Source organism: Hirundo rustica, chromosome 28 (genome assembly GCF_015227805.2).
Source record: "Hirundo rustica isolate bHirRus1 chromosome 28, bHirRus1.pri.v3, whole genome shotgun sequence".
Lineage (NCBI taxonomy): Eukaryota > Metazoa > Chordata > Aves > Passeriformes > Hirundinidae > Hirundo > Hirundo rustica.
In genome coordinates, this window is record NC_053477.1 from 115,209 (window position 1) to 133,957 (window position 18,749).

General features: G+C 61.2%; 1 protein-coding gene across 1 annotated transcript; it reads right to left on the reverse strand.

The window, feature by feature from the left end:
- Window positions 1-189: 189 nt before the first annotated feature.
- On the reverse strand, window positions 190-17,302 carry CNNM4 (cyclin and CBS domain divalent metal cation transport mediator 4). Its single transcript, XM_040087921.2, has 7 exons — window positions 15,886-17,302; window positions 11,335-11,478; window positions 11,122-11,259; window positions 8,962-9,131; window positions 8,122-8,221; window positions 4,039-4,217; window positions 190-2,320 (listed from the first exon to the last, which is right to left on the reverse strand). The coding sequence occupies exons 1-7, from the start codon at window positions 17,300-17,302 to the stop codon at window positions 2,111-2,113; spliced, it is 2,358 nt and encodes a 785-aa protein (XP_039943855.2). The 3' UTR covers window positions 190-2,110.
- Between the last annotated feature and the right edge of the window lie 1,447 nt (window positions 17,303-18,749).

The following is an 18,749-nucleotide window of genomic DNA, read 5'->3' on the forward strand; positions in this document are numbered from 1 at the left end:
TAATTATTATTAATTATTATTATTATTATTAATTATTATTATTATTTCTAAAAATCTCCCCCGCGCGGAAAGACCTAGGAAACTGATCGTCGAGATGTGATTAACAAAAATAATTAAACCTTCTCCCAATAACTTACAGGAGTTCACCCCGGGGGGAACTTGTGCTTATCCGTGGGGTTTGGGGTGGGGTCGGGGGGTCCCGGGGGGCTCGGGGGGACCCTCAGCCCCCTCCTGCCTGTACAACTTTGGTCACTAGCGCTGCGTCACCCCAAAACCCAGAGCCCCGAGACCCCGCCGGGATTTGGGGCGTCCCCAGAACTCTGAGGGTCCCCAACTTTGTCCCCGTGTCCCCCGGAACCCCCCGGGCCAGCGGGGAAAGGGGGGAGGGCACGGGGAAAGGGCTGGGAGTTATCCTGGGGACCCCAAAAACACCGGAGAGGGGTCGGGAGTTATCCTGGGAACCCCAAAAACACCGGAGAGGGGGCAGGAATTATCCCAGGAACCCCAAAAACACCAGAGAGGGGTCAGGACTTATCCTGGGGACCCCAAAAACACCGGAGAGGGGTCGGGAGTTATCCTGGGGACCCCAAAAACACCGGAGAGGGGGCAGGAGTTATCCTGGGCACCCCAAAAACACCGGAGAGGGGTCGGGAGTTATCCCGGGAACCCCAAAAACACCGGAGAGGGGTCGGGAGTTATCCCAGGAACCCCAAAAACACCGGAGAGGGGTTGGGAGTTATCCCAGGAACCCCAAAAACACCGGAGAGGGGTCAGGACTTATCCTGGGGACCCCAAAAACACCGGAGAGGGGTCGGGATTCCCGTCCCAGGATACCCCCAAGTGGAGCAGGAGACCCCACAGGGATGGAAATTCCATCCCCAAATGGTGTCGGAGCTCTGAGCGACCGGGATTCCCATCCCAGGGATCCCAAAAGGAACGGGATTCCCATCCCAGGGATCCCGAAAGGAACAGGATTCCCATCCCAGGGATCCCAAAAGGAACGGGATTCCCATCCCAGGGATCCCAAAAGGGACAGGATTCCCATCCCAGGGGTCCTGAAAGGAATGGGATTCCCATCCCAGGGATCCCAAAAGGAATGGGATTCCCATCCCAGGGATCCCAAAAGGAATGGGATTCCCATCCCAGGGATCCCAAAAGGGACGGGATTCCCATCCCAGGGATCCCAAAAGGGACGGGATTCCCATCCCAGGGCCCGAAAGGAACAGGATTCCCATCCCAGGGATCCCAAAAGGAACAGGATTCCCATCCCAGGGATCCCAAAAGGGATGGGATTCCCATCCCAGGGGTCCCAAAAGGAACAGGATTCCCATCCCAGGGATCCCGAAAGGGACGGGATTCCCATCCCAGGGGTCCCGGAGGGGTTGGGATGGACCTTGGAAAGGTTGGGAGGCCCATCCCAGGGTCCTGGCAGGACTGGGGTGCCCATCTCGGGTCCCCTGGCAGGGTTGAGGTGCCCATCCCGGATCTCCTGGCAGGTTTGGGGTGCCCATCCCAGGGTCCTGGCAGGTTTGGGGTGCCCATCCCGGATCTCCTCTAGGACTGGGGTCCCCACCCCGGGTCCCCTGGCAGGTTTGGGGTGTCCATCCTGGATCTCCTGTAGGATTGAGATGCCCATCCTGGGCCCCCTGGCAGGTTTGGGGTCCCCGCCCCAGATCTCCTCTAGGATTGGGATCCCCGCCCCGGGTCCCCTGGCAGGTTTGGGGTCCCCGCCCCGGGTCCCCTGGCAGGTTTGGGGTCCCCGCCCCGGGTCCCCTGGCAGGTTTGGGGTCCCCGCCCCGGGTCCCCTGGCAGGTTTGGGGTCCCCGCCCCGCCCGGGTCCCCAGGTGGGGCAGACCGGGACCCGAAGCTCCCTGAGCCGTCGGCGCCGTGCCGGCGGAGATGGCGTCGCCCGCGCCGCTTCCGTCGATGCCAGAAGGAGCCAGCCCGGAAAAGCAGCGGCGGCGGCGGCGGATCCCGGCGGATCCCAGCAGATCCCGGCGGATCCCAGCAGATCCCAGCAGATCCCGGCCGATCCCAGCCGATCCCGGCTCACCCGGCGCCGCTGCGGCTCCTGCCGGGAGCGGGTGGGCGCAGCGGGCGCGCGCCGGGCTCAGATGGAATTCTCCAGGCCGCTGTGGTTGCTCCGGCGGCTCAGGCAGTTCCTCTCGTTGAGCAAGCTCGTGGTCTCGTCGGCCGGCGCCGGCGGCTCCGCTCTGTCCGGGACGCCCGGCTCCGGCCGCGGAGCGTTGCTGTCGGGGGACTGGGGACAGCTGTCCATGCGCGAGGCCAGCAGGCCGTTCTGGTACTCCTGCCGCGTGATCTGCGCCGGGAAAAGAGCGGGGAGTGCGCCGGGGCGCCACGGGGCGGAGGGGGTCCATCCCAAAGTGGGGGGGGACATCCCAGAGGGATGGGATTCCCATCCCAAAGTGGGGTGGGACATCCCAGAGAAATGGGATTCCCATCCCAAAGTGGGGTGGGACACCCCAGAGGGATGGGATTCCCATCCCAAAGTGGGGTGGGACACCCCAAAGTGTCGGGATTCCCATCCCAAAATGGCCTGGGGCACCCTGGAGGATGGAATTCCCATCCCAAAGTGGGGTGGGACATCCCAGAGGATGGAATTCCCATCCCTGGATGGGTAGGAGCCCCCAAAGTCTTTGGATTCCCATCCCAAAATGGTGTATGAGACCCCAAAGTGTCGGGATTCCCATCCCAAAATGGGGTGGGACATCCCAGAGGGATGGAATTCCCATCCCAAAATGCTGTAGGAGCCCCCAAATCATCAGAATCCTACCCCCAAAGCTCCGGAATTCCCACCTCTGGATGGGCAGGAGCCCCCAAGCATCGGAATCCTGCCCCCAAAGCTCCAGAATTCCCACCTCTGGATGCGCAGGAGCTCCCAAAGCGTTGGGATTCCCATCCCAAAACGGTGTAGGAGTCCCCAAAGGGATGGAATTCCCATCCCAAAATGCTGTAGGAGCCCCCAAATCATCAGAATCCTACCCCCAAAGCTCCGGAATTCCCACCTCTGGATGGGCAGGAGCTCCCAAAGTGTCAGAATTCCCACCTCTGGATGGGCAGGAGCTCCCAAATCATCCGAATCCCGCCCCCAAAGCTCCAGAATTCCCACCTCTGGACGGGCAGGAGCCCCCAAATCATCAGACTCCCGCCCCCGAAACCCCGGAATTCCCACCTCTGGATGGACAGGAGCTCCCATAGTGTCAGAATTCCCACCTCTGGATGGACAGGAGCTCCCCAAGTGTCAGAATTCCCACCTCGGGATGGGCAGGAGCTCCCAAGTGTCGGAATCCTGCCCCCAAAGCTCCGGAATTCCCATCTCTGGATGGGCAGGAGCCCCCAAAGCGTCGGGATTCCCATCCCAAAATGCCGTAGGAGCCCCCAAATCATCAGAATCCTGCCCCCAAGGTGTCAGAATTCCCACCTCTGGATGGGCAGGAGCCCCCAAAGTGTCGGGATTCTCATCCCAAAACAGCGTAGGAGTCCCCAAAGGGATGGAATTCCCATCCCAAAATGCCGTAGGAGCCCCCAAATCATCAGAATCCTGCCCCCAAAATGCTGGAATTCCCACCTCTGGATGCGCAGGAGCTCCCATAGTGTCAGAATTCCCACCTCGGGATGGACAGGAGCTCCCAAATCATCAGAATCCTGCCCCCAAAGCTCTGGAATTCCCATCTTGGGATGGGCAGGAGCCCCCAAAGTGTCAGAATTCCCACCTCTGGATGCGCAGGAGCCCCCAAATCATCAGACTCCCTCCCCCGAAACCCCGGAATTCCCACCTCTGGATGGGCAGGAGCCCCCAAAGCTCCGGAATTCCCACCTCGGGATGGGCAGGAGCTTCCCAAGTGTCAGAATCCCGCCCCCGAAGCTCTGGAATTCCCATCTCTGGATGGGCAGGAGCCCCCAAAGTGTCAGAATTCCCACCTCTGGATGCGCAGGAGCCCCCAAACCATCAGACTCCCTCCCCCGAAACCCCGGAACCCCCACGCCCCGAACCCCCGGCCCCTTTCCCGGGCTCACCTTGACGAACTGCAGGTCGCTGAGGGCGCGCACGCTGAAGTCGGCCACGTACTGCGCGCCGCCCGCGCCCAGCTGGTTGTTGCTGCCGCTGGCCGGCGACGAGCCCGAGTCGGAGCGCTCGTGGCAGCTCAGCGAGGCCGAGCGGTTCAGGCCGCTCCCGTGCGACGGCGAGCGCGGCTCTGCGGGAGCGCCACAGGTCGGCCGCGGCCCCCGCGCGTCCCCCCGGGGCGGGGGGGTTTGTGCTGCGATCCCCGAGGAGCGCGCCCCGCCAGAGCCCGGCCACGAATTGCTGGGGGGGTTCGCCCCGTTTCGGGAGGCGGAACGGGTTTATGGGATTTGCTTTGGGTTTTTGGGATTGCTTCGGGTTTATGGGAGTTGCTTTGGGTTTCTGGGATTTGCCTCAGGTTTCTGGGATTTGCCTCGGGTTTATGGGATTGAACTCGGGTTTATGGGATTTGCTTTGGGTTTATGGGAGTTGCTTTGGGTTGGGTTTCTGGGATTTAACTCGGGTTTCTGGGATTTGCTTCGGGTTTCTGGGATTTGCTTTGGGTTTTTGGGATTTGCTTTGGGTTTTTGGGATTTGCTTTGGGTTTCTGGGATTTAACTCGGGTTTCTGGGATTGAACTCGGGTTTCTGGGATTTGCCTCCGGTATCTGGGTTGGGTTTCTGGGATTTGCTTTGGGTTTCCGGGATTTGCCTCGGGTTTCCGGGATTGAACTCGGGTTTCTGGGACTTGCCTCAGGTTTCTGGGATTTGCCTTGGGTTGGGTTTCTGGGATTTGCTTCAGGTTTCTGGGATTTGCCTTGGGTTTTTGGGATTTGCCTTGGGTTTCTGGGATTTGCCTCGGGTTTCTGGGATTTGCCTTGGGTTTTTGGGATTTAACTCGGGTTTGGCTTCTGGGATTTGCCTCGGGTTTATGGGATTTGCTTTGTGTTTCTGGGATTTGCCTTGGGTTGGGTTTCTGGGATTTGCTTTGGGTTTCTGGGATTTGCTTCAGTTTTCTGGGATTGAACTCGGGTTTCTGGGATTTAACTCGGGTTTGGTTTCTGGGATTTGCTTTGGGTTTCTGGGATTTAACACGGGTTTCTGGGATTTGCCTCGGGTTTCTGGGATTTGCCTTGGGTTGGGTTTCTGGGATTTGCTTTGGGTTTCTGGGATTTGCCTCAGGTTTCTGGGATTTGCCTCGGGTTTCTGGGATTTAACTCGGGTTTCTGGGATTTGCCTCGGGTTTCTGGGATTTGCTTTGGGTTTCTGGGATTTGCCTCAGGTTTCTGGGATTTAACTCGGGTTTCTGGGATGTGCTTTGGGTTTCTGGGATTGCTTCGGGTTTCTGGGATTTGCCTCGGGTTTCTGGGATTTGCTTCGGGTTTGGTTTCTGGAATTTGCCTCGGGTTTCTGGGATTTGCTTTGGGTTTTTGGGATTTGCCTCGGGTTTCTGGGATTTGCCTCAGGTTTCTGGGATTTAACTCGGGTTTCTGGGATTTAACTCGGGTTTCTGGGATTTGCTTCGGGTTTCTGGGATTTAACTCGGGTTTGGTTTCTGGGATTTGCTTTGGGTTTTTGGGATTTGCTTTGGGTTTTTGGGATTTGCCTCGGGTTTCTGGGATTTGCTTTGGGTTTCTGGGATTTGCTTTGGGTTTCTGGGATTTGCTTTGGGTTTCTGGGATTTGCTTTGGGTTTTTGGGATTTGCCTCGGGTTTCTGGGATTTAACTCGGGTTTCTGGGATTTGCTTCGGGTTTCTGGGATTTGCTTTGGGTTTCTGGGATTTGCCTTGGGTTGGGTTTCTGGGATTTGCTTTGGGTTTCTGGGATTTGCCACAGGTTTCCGGGATTGAACTCGGGTTTCTGGGATTTGCTTCGGGTTTTTGGGATTTGCTTTGGGTTTCTGGGATTTAACTCGGGTTTCTGGGATTTGCCTCGGGTTGGGTTTCTGGGATTTGCTTTGGGCTTCTGGGATTTGCTTTGGGCTTCTGGGATTTGCTTTGGGTTTATGGGATTTGCTTTGGGTTTCTGGGATTTGCCTCGGGTTTATGGGATTTGCCTCGGGTTTATGGGATTTGCTTCAGTTTTCTGGGATTTGCTTCAGTTTTCTGGGATTTAACTCGGGTTTCTGGGATTTGCCTCGGGTCTCTGGGATTTGCCTCAGGTTTCTGGGATTTAACTTGGATTTCTGGGATTTAACTCGGGTTTCTGGGATTTGCCTCGGGTTTCTGGGATTTGCTTTGGGTTTCTGGGATTTGCTTCAGGTTTCTGGGATTTGCCTTGGGTTTCTGGGATTTAACTCGGGTTTCTGGGATTTGCTTCGGGTTTCTGGGATTTGCCTCGGGTTTCTGGGATTTAACTCGGGTTTCTGGGATTTGCTTTGGGTTTATGGGATTTGCTTTGGGTTTCTGGGATTTGCTTCGGGTTTCTGGGATTTGCCTCGTGGAGGTTTGAGGTTTGGGTTTAGGGTGGGATTGTAAAAGTTAAGCTCTTCCTAATAGGGGAGGTTCCGCCCCATTCTAAAGCCAGAAGGGGTTTCTGGAATTCCCTCGTGCAAGTTTAGGTCTAGGTTTGGGCTTAGGGCGGGATTATAAAAGTTAAGCTCTTCCTACCAGGGCGGGTTTAACAAGAATCCCATTTTCCACCCTGTTCTAAAGCCAGATCTGTTCTGGTGGTGGAATGGGTTTCTGGAATTCCCTCTGGAGGTTTCTGGAGGTTTAGGTTTCAATTTAGGGCAGGATTATAAAAGTTAAACTCTTCCTAACGAGGCAGCTTTCACCCCATTCTAAAGCCGGAAGAGGTTTCTGGGACTCCCTTGTGAAGGTTTAGGTTTCAGTTTAGGTTTAGGCTGGGATCGTAGAAGTTAAACTCTTCCTAACAGCGCGGGTTTAACAAGAATCCCATTTTCCACCCCGTTCTAAAGCCAGAAGGGGTTTCTGGGATTCCCTTGTGAAGGTTCAGGTTTCAGTTTAGGTTTAGGCTGGGATTGTAGAAGTTAAACGCTTCCTAACAGGGCGGGTTTAACGAGAATCCCATTTTCCACCCCGTTCTAAAGCCGGAAGAGGTTTCTGGGACTCCCTTGTGCAGGTTTAGGTTTGGGCTTAGGGCGGGATTGTAAAAGTTAAACTCTTCCTAACAGGGCGGGTTTAACAAGAATCCCATTTTCCACCCTGTTCTAAAGCCAGAAGGGGTTTCTGGAATTCCCTCATGCAGGTTTAGGTTTAGGTTTAGATTGGGATTGTAGAAGTTAAACTCTTCCTACCAGGGCGGGTTTAACAAGAATCCCATTTTCCACCCCGTTCTAAAGCCAGAAGGGGTTTCTGGGATTCCCTTGTGAAGGTTTAGGTTTCAGTTTAGGTTTAGGCTGGGATTGTAGAAGTTAAACTCTTCCTACCAGGGCGGGTTTAACAAGAATCCCAACACCCCCAAATCCTGCGATCGGCCACTCGGACACGGAGCTGCAGCTCCAGGGCACTGACGGGGTTGGGAACCGCCGGAATCTCCCGTTCCCGGGGCAGCTCCGACCCAGGGACCCCCGGCAGTGTCCCCAAGGACGGGTTTGAGCCACCCTGGGGACAGCGGGAGCTTCAGGGGCGGCACTGGAGGAGCCCTGAGGTCCCTCCCAACCACTCCAGAATTCCATGGGGAGCTCTGCTGTCCCCTGGGGTGGCTCTGGGGACACTGGTGGGGTTGGGAACATCCAGAATCCCCCATTTCCAATGGCAGCTCCAACCCAGGGACCCCTGGCAGTGTCCCCAAGGCCACCTGGGAGCTGTCCCTGCCCGTGGAGCGCTGGGGTCCCTCCCAACCACTCCTGCTGTCCCTGGGGTGGCTCTGGGGACACTGATGGGGTTGGGAACCTCTGGAATCCCCCCTGGGGGGGCTCTGGGGACACTGATGGGGTTGGGAATCTCTGGAATCCCCCCCGGGGGGGGTCTGGGGACACTGATGGGGTTGGGAATCTCTGGAATCCCCCCGGGGTGGATCTGGGGACACTGATGGGGTTGGGAATCTCTGGAATCCCCCCCGGGGGGGGTCTGGGGACACTGATGGGGTTGGGAATCTCTGGAATCCCCCCGGGGTGGGTCTGGGGGCTCTCACCAGCTCCAGCAGGGGGGCTCAGCGCCATCACCCCGTAGTAGGAGAACGCCCCCGCCTCGAACTTCATGCACTCCTTGCCAGCCTCCACCTCCACCTTGCCCTGCCGGGAAACGCCGCGGGGATGCACATCCAGACCCCGGGGGACGGGATCCCAGGGGATTCCCCAGACCCCAGGGTGGTCCCCAGATCCCAGGGGATCCCCGAGTTCCCAGGCTGTTCCCCAGACCCCAGGGTGTTCCCCAGATCCCAGGGGATTCCCCAGATCCCAGGGTGGTCCCCAGACCCCAGGGGATTCCCCAGATCCCAGGGGATTTCCCAAGATCCCAGGGGATCCCCGAGTTCCCAGGGCACTCCCCAGATCCCAGGGCATTCCCCAAGATCCCAGAGCATTCCCCAAGATCCTAGGGCATTCCCCAGATCCCAGGGCATTCCCTGAGATCCCAGGGTATTCCTCAGATCCCAGGACGTTCCCCAGATCCCAGGAGATTTCCCAAGTTCCCAGGGGATCCCCGAGATCCCAGGGTGTTCCCCGAGATCCCAGGGCGTTCCCCAGATCCCAGGGGGTTCCCCAAGATCCCAGTGCATTCCCCAGATCCCAGGGCATTTCCCGAGTTCCCAGGGCATTTCCCTGGGATCCCAGGGCACTCCCCAGATCCCAGGGCACTCCCAGAGATCCCAGGAGATTTCCCAAGTTCCCAGGGGATCCCCAAGTTCCCAGGGCATTCCCCAGCAGATCCCAGGGCACTCCCCAGATCCCAGGGCAGTTCCCCAGATCCCAGGGGATCCCCGAGTTCCCAGGGGATTTCCCCAGATCCCAGGGCGTTCCCCAGATCCCGGCACCTGCAGGATGAGGATGAAATAATCCGCTGCCTTGTTCTTGCAGTACAGGAAGTGCCGCGGGGATTTCTTGTTCTCCTCGTCGAACTTCAGCTCCTGGATGACGTCCGAGTACTTGAGGAGCCGCAGCAGGATCTTCTCCGAGATGTAGCTGGGGGTGAAGAGCGTCACCTCTGGAAAAGGGGGAAAGGGTCAGGGACGGCTGGAATGCCTCCAGGTGAAAGTGAATTCCCATCCTGGGATGGTGTGGGAGACACAAACAGCTGGAATTCCCATCCTGGGATGGTGTGGGAGACACAAACAGCTGGAATTCCCATCCTGGGATGGTGTGGGAGACACAAACAGCTGGAATTCCCATCCTGGGATGGTGTGGGAGAACCCTGGGGATGGAATTCCCATCCTGGGATGGTGTGGGAGACACAATGGGCTGGAATGTCCATCCTGGGGTGGTGTGGGAGACACAAACAGCTGGAATTCCCATCCGGGGATGGTGTGCGAGACACAAAGGGTCGGAATGTCCACCCTGGGGTGGTTTGGGAGAACCCTGAGGGACCACGATTCCCATCCTGGGATGGTGTGGGAGACACAAACAGCTGGAATTCCCATCTGGGGATGGTGTGGGAGACACAAACAGCTGGAATTCCCATCTGGGGATGGTGTGGGAGACACAAACAGCTGGAATTCCCATCCGGGGATGGTGTGAGAGAACCCTGGGGGACCACAATTCCCATCCTGGGATGGTGTGGGAGACACAAAGGGCTGGAATGTCCATCCTGGGGTGGTCTAGGAGACCTGTGGGGCTGGAATTCCCATCCTGGGATGGTGTGGGGGACCCTTGGGGTTGAAAATGTCCATCCTGAGATGGTGTGGCAGACACAAAGGGCTGGACTCCCATCCTGGAGCACTGCAAAGGGATGGAACGTCCACCCTAGAGCACTCCAAAAGGATGGATTCCCACCCTGGATCACTCCAAGTGGCTGGAATGTCCATCCTGGATCACTCCAAAGGGCTGGATTCCAACCCTGGAGCACTCCAAGTGGCCGGAATATCCACCCTGGAGCACTCCAAGTGGCCGGAATGTCCATCCTGGAGCACTCCAAAGGGCTGGATTCCCACCCTGGAGCACTCCAAAGGGCTGGATTCCCACCCTGGAGCACTCCAAAGGGCTGAATTCCCATCCTGGAGCACTCCAAAGGGCTGGATTCCCATCCTGGAGCACTCCAAGTGGCTAGAATTCCCATCCTGGAGCACTCCGAAAGGCTGGATTTCCATCTTGGAGCACTCCAAAGGGCTGGATTCCCATCCTGGAGCACTCCAAAGGGCTGAAATATCCACCCTGGAGCTCTCCAAAGGGCTGAAATATCCACCCTGGAGCTCTCCAAAGGGTTGCAGTGTCCATCCTGGAGCGCTTCAAAGGGCTGGATTCCCACCCTGGAGCACTCCAAGTGGCCGGAATATCCACCCTGGATCACTCCAAGTGGCTGGAATGTCCATCCTGAAGCACTCCAAAGGGCTGGATTCCCACCCTGGAGCACTCCAAAGGGCTGGATTCCCACCCTGGAGCACTCCAAAGGGCTGGATTCCCATCCTGAAGCACTCCAAAGGGCTGGATTCCCACCCTGGAGCACTCCAGAGGGCTGGATTCCCATCCTGGAGCACTCCAAAGGCATGAATTCCCATCCTGGAGCACTCCAAAGCGCTGAATTCCCACCCTGGAGCACTCCAAGTGTCTGGAATTTCTACCCTGGAGCACTCCAAAGGGATGAATTCCCACCCTGGAGCACTCCAAAGATCACCATTCCCACCCCAGCGATCCCAAAGAAGCCATCAAGCCCCACGGGACCAGGACACCAGCACACCAGCACACCCAGACACCAGGACACCAGCACACCAGGACACCCAGACACCAGCACACCAGGACTTCAGGACACCCAGACACCAGGACGCCTGGACACCAGGACTCCAGGACACCACGATGCCAGGACTCCAGAACTCCAGGACTCCAGGACACCATGACTCCAGGACTCCAGCACCCCCATCCCAGCCTCGTCCCCTCCCGCCCCACGTCTGGCGCACACAACACGAAGCGCCCCAAGCGCCCAGCGCCGCAGCGGCCCGCGGGGACCCCGCGCGCTCCTCCCGCCCGCGGCGAGCCCGACTGACCGGTGGACAGGAAGCGGTGGGCGGCCAGCAGCAGCTGAGGCGACACCTTGACCTTCAGCTCGTTGTCGGGGTCCTTGAAGGCCGAGAAGTCCCGGCGGTTCTTCTGGTTGCAAACCTTCTTCCTGCTGCGGTTGTCAACTGCGGGGAGCGGGCGTCACGCGCGGGGCCGCCACGGGGAACCCCCCGGGGACGGGGACGGGCCCCAGAACCTACTGTAGGTGTCGGACTCGTCCAGGATCTCCGACTTGATGATCTCCTCGATGACGTCCTCCAGCGTCACCAGCCCCAGCACCTCGTAGAAGGGGTCGCCCTCGCCCTCGTTGTTCACCTTCTGCACGATGGCCAGGTGGGATTTCCCTGTGGGCACGGACGGGGCACGGGATGGGACGGCACCAGGGGGGCACCGGGGTGTCGGACCCAGGGTGTCCCCAGCCGTGGGGTGTCCCTGGATGTCCCCAGGGTGTCCCCAGCCATGGGGTGTCCCTGGATGTCCCCAGGGTGTCCCCAGCCATGGGATGTCCCATGATGTCCCCAGGGTGTCCCAGCCCTGGGGTGTCCCATGATGTCCCCAGGGTGTCCCCAGCCCTGGGATGTCCCATGATGTCCCCTGAATGTCCCAGCCCTGGGATGTCCCATGATGTCCCCAGGGTGTCCCAGCCCTGGGATGTCCCATGATGTCCCCAGGGTGTCCCAGCCCTGGGGTGTTCCAGCCATGGGATGGCCCCAGGGTGTCCCCAGCCATGGGATGGTGCCAGGGTGGCCCCAGGGTGTCCCCAACCATGAAATGGCCTCTGGATGTCCCGATGATGTCCCCAGGGTGTCCCCAGCCATGGGATGTCCCTGGATGTCCCCTGAAGGTCCCAGCCCTGGGAGGTCCCCAGGATGTCCCCAGGAAATCCCACCTCTGAGAGATCCCCAGGATGTCCCAGCCCTGGGGCGTCCCTGGATGTCCCCTGAAGGTCCCAGCCCTGGGAGGTCCCCAGGATGTCCCCAACCATGGGATGTCCCAGCCCTGGGATGTTCCAAGATGTCCCCATGATCTCCCCAGGGTGTCCCAGCCATGGGGTGTCCCAGGATGTCCCCAGGAAATCCCAGCCCTGGGAAGTCCCCAACCATGGGATGTCCCCAGGGTGTCCCAGCCTTGGGATGTCCCAGCCCTCAGGTGTCCCCACCTCATTATGTCCCCAGGGTGTCCCCTGAATGTCACAGACATGGGATGTCCCAGCCCTGGGATGTCCCCATGATGTCCCCATGATGCCCCCAGAATGTCCCCTGGATGTCCCAGCTATAGGACATCTCCCGGATGTCCCCAGCTCTGGGATGTCCCAAGATGTCCCCTGGATCTCCCAGCCCTGAGATGTCCCCAGCCCTGGGGTGTCCCAAGATGTCCCCTGGATCTCCCAGCCCTGAGATGTCCCCAGCCCTGGGGTGTCCCTTGGATCTCCCAAAATGTCCCCAGCCCTGGATGTCCCAGCCCTGGGATGTCCCAAGATGTCCCCAGGCCTGGGATGTCCCCTGGATGCCCCAGCCCTGGGGTGTCCCCACCCCTGGGGTGTCCCAAGATGTCCCCAGCCCTGGGGTGTCCCCAGCCCTGGGGTGTCCCCTGGATGTCCCCAGCGCTGGGATGTCCCCTGGATGCCCCAGCGCTGGGATGTCCCCTGGATGCCCCAGCCCTGGGGTGTCCCCAGATGTCCCCAGCCCTGGGGTGTCCCCAGCCCTGGGGTGTTCCCTGGATGTCCCCAGCCCTGGGGTGTCTCCTGGAAGTCCCAGCCCATCCAGTCCCTCCCTGGAGCAATAAACTCATTAAAACCTAAACGAGCCCCGGGGCTGAGCGCTCACTCCCCGGGTAATGGCACTAATTAACTCCCAGGGTAATGACGCTCATTAAGCCCATTAAGGCTGGGGCAGAGGCGCCAGCGAGGCTCCTGGAGCTGCCCTGGGATTGTCCTGGCACTCCCGGGATGTCACCGGGCCCTGGGGACACCCTGGCTCTGTGCCAGCTCCCCGTGCCAGGCTGCAGGGGACACTCGGGGACACCCGGAGCCAGAACATCCCACCGAGGCTCCAGGATGGCAGCAGAACCTTCCAGCCCCGGGTCCGGGAGCCTCGCCCTGGCGGGACGGAGCGGGGCTGGATCCGCCTCAACCCCGACCCTCCTCGGCTCCTGGCTGCTCCCAAAATCGACGGGAATTTCGGGAGGAGTTCTGCTCCAGGGAGAAGGAGGCACGTGGGAAACTGCACCCACAGGAGTGGTATCCTTAGCCTGGGAGAACCTGAGGCACCTCCCTGCCCTCAGCCCAAATTAAATCCACTCTCTGTCCTCAAGGCTTCCACCGGAGTGTCCTGACCTCATCCCAAACCTGCCTCCATCCCAAAACAAACCCACTCTGCTTCCTCAAGGCTTTCCCCAGAGTGTCCTGACCTCGTCCTGCTCCAGCTCCATCCCAAACCTGCCCTCACCCCGAAATAAACCCACTCTCCCTCCTCAAGGCTTTTCCCAGAGTGTCCTGACCCCATCCCAAACCTGCCCTCACCCCAAAATAAACCCACTCTGCTTCCTCAAGGCTTTTCCCAGAGTGTCCTGACCCTGTCCTGCTCCAGCTCCATCCCAAAACAAACCCCCTCTCCCTCCTCCAGGCTGTCCCCCGTGTCCTGCCCTCACCCCACTCCTGCCCTCGCTGACGCTCCGCACTCTCTAGCTCCAGAGCCAGCACCCAGGGGCTCCTGCTCGCCCAGGGCCCAGCTCCTTTAGGGCCCGGCGCTCCCAGATCCCCTTTTCCCTCGCTCCCGCGCCGCGGCGCCGGGACAAGGCGGCGACCCCGTGCCCTGGGTGGGGTGTCTGGGGACAGGTGAGTCAGGAGCTGCTCCCCGCGGGGGGAGCGGGCAGGGAGCGGCCCTGGCACGGCAAACACGGCCCCACCAGCCCAAAGGGCACCGGGAGGCCGGGATGGGGTCACCCGGGGCGGGGGGACACGGCTCTGCGCCCCGACCTGGGCATCACGGAACGCCGGGGTGGTCGGCAGGGATCTGAGGGCTTCCCCCAGTGCCGCCCCCTAAACGTTCCACTGTCCCCAGCGCGGCTCCAACCCGGCCTTGGGGACACTGCCGGGGGTCCCTGGGTTGGAGATGCCGCCAGGGGATTCCAGAAGCTCCAAACCCCGCTGGTCTGGGCTCCCCACGGAATTCTGGAGTGGCTGGGAGGGAACTCAGGGCTCATCCAGTGCCACCCCCTGAAGGTCCCACTGTCCCCAGGGTGCTCCAGCCTGGCCTTGGGGACGCTGCCACAGCTGCTCTGGGAATTCCAGCCCAGCCAGGAATTCCTTCCCAAAATCCCATCTAAACCAGCACGTGGAATCCTGGAATGGTTTGGGGTGGAAAGGACCTCAAAGCTCATCCAGTGCCACCATGAGCAGGGACAATTCCCAGCGTCCCAGGGTGCTCCAGCCTGGCCTTGGGCACTGCCAGGGATCCAGGGGCAGCCACAGCTGCTCTGGGAATTCCATCCCAGCCAGGAATTCCTGCCCAATATCCCATCTAAACCTCCATTTCTCCATCTGAAGCCGTTCCCTGTGTCCTGTGCCTCCATCCCTTGTCCCCAGCCCCTCTCCATCTCTCCTGGAGCCCCCTCCGGGCTCTGAGCTCTCCCCGGATCCTTCCCTTCTCCAGGTGAACATTCCCAGAGGGAATTTCCCCGCTCAAAGCCTCGCTCCGGGCACAGCCGAGACGGGAAGGGGCCGGGTGTGGGAATTGTCACCCCGAGGGCAGCACCTGGCACATCCCCGTGGCCCTGGGCAGAGCTCGAACCCCGCAATTAGCACAGCCTGCTAATGATTCCCTCGGGACGCATCTCCTGCCTCCGACGATCCAGGTCCTGACCGGGGCGACCAGGTCCTGAACCCAGCAGGAATTTGCGGGGCTCACCTCCAAAGCCCAGCCCCGCAAATTCCCGGCTCCTGAGCCGGCCGTGGAAAAATAACAGCGCCAGGCTTTGTGCCCGGAAGGAAGGAGGGAGCTTAAATCCCTTAATCGGGATCTGGGCAGGGAAAAGCCGCTGCCAGCAGCCGGGATAACTCCAGCCCCGCCAGCGTCTCCCAAAATCTCCCCCCATCAGGCTGGAGCCCAGCTCCTGCCGCAGGAGGGGTTTAGGAATCCCTAAACGTCCCGGGAACGTGGCACAAAGCTCCGTCCGAGCCTCCCGGGAGCCGCGGAGCGCCCGGGGTCACGGCTCGCACAGCTGCTCCACAGCCGGGAGCTTCCCTTCATCCCCGCCCGGCGCAGGAGCTGGAAAACCTTGGGAAAAGACCCCGGGAAGGGCGAAACCCCACCTGGGAGCCTCCCACAGGCAGCCCGCATCCCACTCCTCCCTCCTGCTCCCGCTTTTCGGGAAGCGGAGCGAGGACGGAGCCGGCTCCGAGCAGCCCCGGCTGCTCCCAGCTCCAGGGAAAAAAGCCCGGAGGAGGGAGCCAAACCCAAATCCAGGAGCCCAGAGGTTGTCCAGCACCTCTCCAAAAGCCTCCGGGGCTAATAGCCAAAACCGAGGAGCAAGCAAAGCTCCAAATCCAGGAAATCTGGGTTTGGGATTAAAGTTTGGTGACCCCTCCCTGCCCGTGTCCCTCATTCCCTTGGGATGGCGAGATCGCTCTGGAGACCCCCGGCACGGCCAGCCCCAGCTCCGGGGGGAGAAAACCCCCCGGATTTTTGCTTCCACCAGGAAGGAAAGAAGGAAGGAAAGAAGGAAGCAGCAGCTCCACGAGCCCTCCTCACCCTTTTTGAACTCCTCCAGCATGGCGTCCAGCTTGGTGTCGTGGAAGACGACGTGCACGGGGTGGTTGTAGAACTTGGTGATGGTCTTGAGGGGCGTGCAGTCGTCGGGGTCCACGAAGGCCAGGTCCTTGACGTAGAGGATGTCCATGATGTTGGACCTCTCGTCCTCGTAGACCGGGATGCGCGTGTAGCCGCTCTCCATGATCTCGGACATGGTGTTGAAGTCCAGGATGGCGTCGCTGTTGATCATGAAGCAGTTCTGCAGCGGGGTCATCACGTCCTCCACCGTCTTGGTGCGCAGCTCCAGCGCTCCCTGGATCATGTTGAGCTCCTCCCTCACCAGGTCGTTGTAGGGCTCCGTCACCTTCAGCATCTCCACCAGCTTCTCCCGGTTGTAGACGGTGCCGATCTCCTGGCCCAGGACGCAGTCCAGCAGCTTGCTGATGGGGTAGGACAGCGGGAACGTCACCAGCATGAAGAACTTGGTGACCACGATGGTGTTGGCGCCCACGGCCAGCCCGTGCCGGGAGCAGAGCGCCTGCGGCACGATCTCTCCGAAGATGACGATGCCGACGGTGGAGGCCACCACGGCGCCGATGCCGGAGCCCGTCAGGTCGTCCAGCAGGATGGTGAGCGTGGTGTTGACCAGCACGTTGCCCAGCAGCAGCGAGCACAGCAGGTAGTTCCCTTTCCTGCGGATGGGCTCGATCCTGCGCGCGTAGCGCTTCTCCTTGTCGGTGCCGCAGTTCTGCACGATGCGCAGCTCCATGGGGTCCAGCGCCATCAGGCCCAGGTTGAGCCCGCTGAACATCCCCGACAGCACCAGCAGCCCCGCGATCAGGATCACCTGCAGCCACAGCGGCAGCAGCGACTTCTTCTCCTCCAGCACCAGCACGTGCCCGTCGGGCCCCTGGTGCGGCAGCCAGGGCTGGCCGGGCCGGCGCTGCGAGCACAGCACGTAGGTCTTGGCCCGCTCGTCCTTGCGCAGCGGCTGCACCCGCACCCGCAGCAGCGCCGAGGTGTCGCGGGGCTCGGCGGGGCCCGGCCGCACCACCAGGTCCTGCGAGCGCTCCTGGCACGTGGCGTTGCCGCTCGAGGCGTTGCCGCCCGGCCGCAGCTCGGCGAAGGCCACGCGCTCGGCGGCCCGCGGGCCCAGCCCCAGCCCGTAGAGCCGCAGCAGGGCCTCGCTGCCCTCCGTGAGGCGGATGGGCCCGCGGGCCGCCCCCGCCGCCGCCGCCGCCGCGGGCTTCGTGCTCTCCTCCAGGCGCAGCCCCAGCACCACGGTGTCGGCCGCGGGCACGGCGCCGCCGGGCAGCGCCAGCAGCAGCAGCAGCGGCGGCAGGAACGGGCCCGGGGAGAGCGGGGCGACGCCGCAGCCGCCGCCGGCGCTCCCGCCGCCGCCGCCGCCCGCCGCCATGTTGGGCACTGGCGGGAGCGTCACGCACGGCGGACGCGCCCACGCGGTGACGTCACGCCCGAGGGGCACGCCCCTCCCGGAGAGGCGCGCGCTCTGGGACACGCCTTCCCCCCCCGGGGTGACGTCACTCCGGCACGCCCCGGAGGGGGCGGTGAGGTCACGCCCAGGGTGACGTCACACGGAGAACGCGCCCCAGAAGTGGGACGCTCTGGCCACGCCCCAGATGTCACAGGCCACGCCCCCGGGGGCTACGTCACACAGAGACGCGTCCCCTCCCCGCGGGGTGCAGTGACCGTGACTGCGCCCCATGGGCGGGACTACTGCGGGGGTACTCTCCCAGATGTGACGTCACACACGGGACCACGCCCCTGGTCGCCCCTCTGGCCGCACCCCCTCGGTGACAGCTTTGATGTGACGTCACAGCCCCTGGGCTCCGCCTCTCAGCAAGGGGGAGCGAGCTTGGGGGGCAACCCTGCGTGACGTCACCTGGCAGACCACGCCCATGTTGGGGCAGTCACGTGGCTGGCCACGCTCCCGGGGGGGGGCACAGACAAGGGCACGCCCCGCGTGACGTCACACGCACACTACCACGCCCCTTTTCAGTATGGATTCTCACGCCCCTTTATGACATCACACAAAACCCACGCCCCCACGGGGCACTCACACGTGACCACGCCCCTCCATTGCACCACCCACGTGACCTCGCCCGCTCCACCCTTGGGGGTGTCACCCCCTGGCCCCGCCCCTCAGCCCGCGTCTTAAAGGGGCCGATGGCGGCGTGGCTCCGGAGGGCGGCCCCAAAGATGGGACAGGAGGCGCTGGGGTCTGGTGGGGGGTGCGGAATCAGGTTAGCGGATCTGTGGGAACACCGGGATCCGGGGGGGGAATGGGACATAGGGGGGCACCAGGACTTGGGGTGGCACCAGAACCTGAGGGGGGCATCAGGACCTGAGGGACATCGGTGTCTTGAGGAGCGCCAGGACCTAGGAGATATCAGGATTTTGAGGAACACCCGCATCTGAGGGACATCAGCATCTTGAGGAGCCCCAGGACTTGGAGGACATCAGGATTTTGAGGAGCACCGGGGGCTGGGGGCGCACCGGGACCTAGGGGAGGGCATTAAGACGCGAAGGTGAGCACGAAGACCCGATGGAGGGGCACTAGGACCCGGCGTGGCACCAGGCGCTCCCGGGGGTGGCACTAGGACCTGGGGTGACACCAGGAGCTCCGGGGGGTGGCACTAGGACCCTGGAGAAGGAGGTCACACGGCTCAGTGGCGGCTGCCATCACCCGGCGGCGGAACTTCATTACCCATCACCCCTCGCGCACCCCAGTTGACAGACAGCTCAAGCGACCAATCAGCATTGGCAGCTCCTGCCAGTGGGCGGGAACGGCGGTGAGGATCCGCCAATGGGCCCGTGGGGCGGGGCCCGGCGCGGCGGGGGAA

Coding starts and splice junctions, on each gene's coding strand:
- CNNM4 (XM_040087921.2), bottom strand. CDS start 17,302: ATGGCGGCGGGCGGCGGCGGCGGCGGGAGCGCCGGCGGCGGCTGCGGC. Junction 11,479..15,885: donor GCTGGAGGAGTTCAAAAAGG/GTGAGGAGGGCT, acceptor CCGTGCCCACAG/GGAAATCCCACCTGGCCATC. Junction 8,222..8,961: donor ATTTCATCCTCATCCTGCAG/GTGCCGGGATCT, acceptor GTTTCCCGGCAG/GGCAAGGTGGAGGTGGAGGC.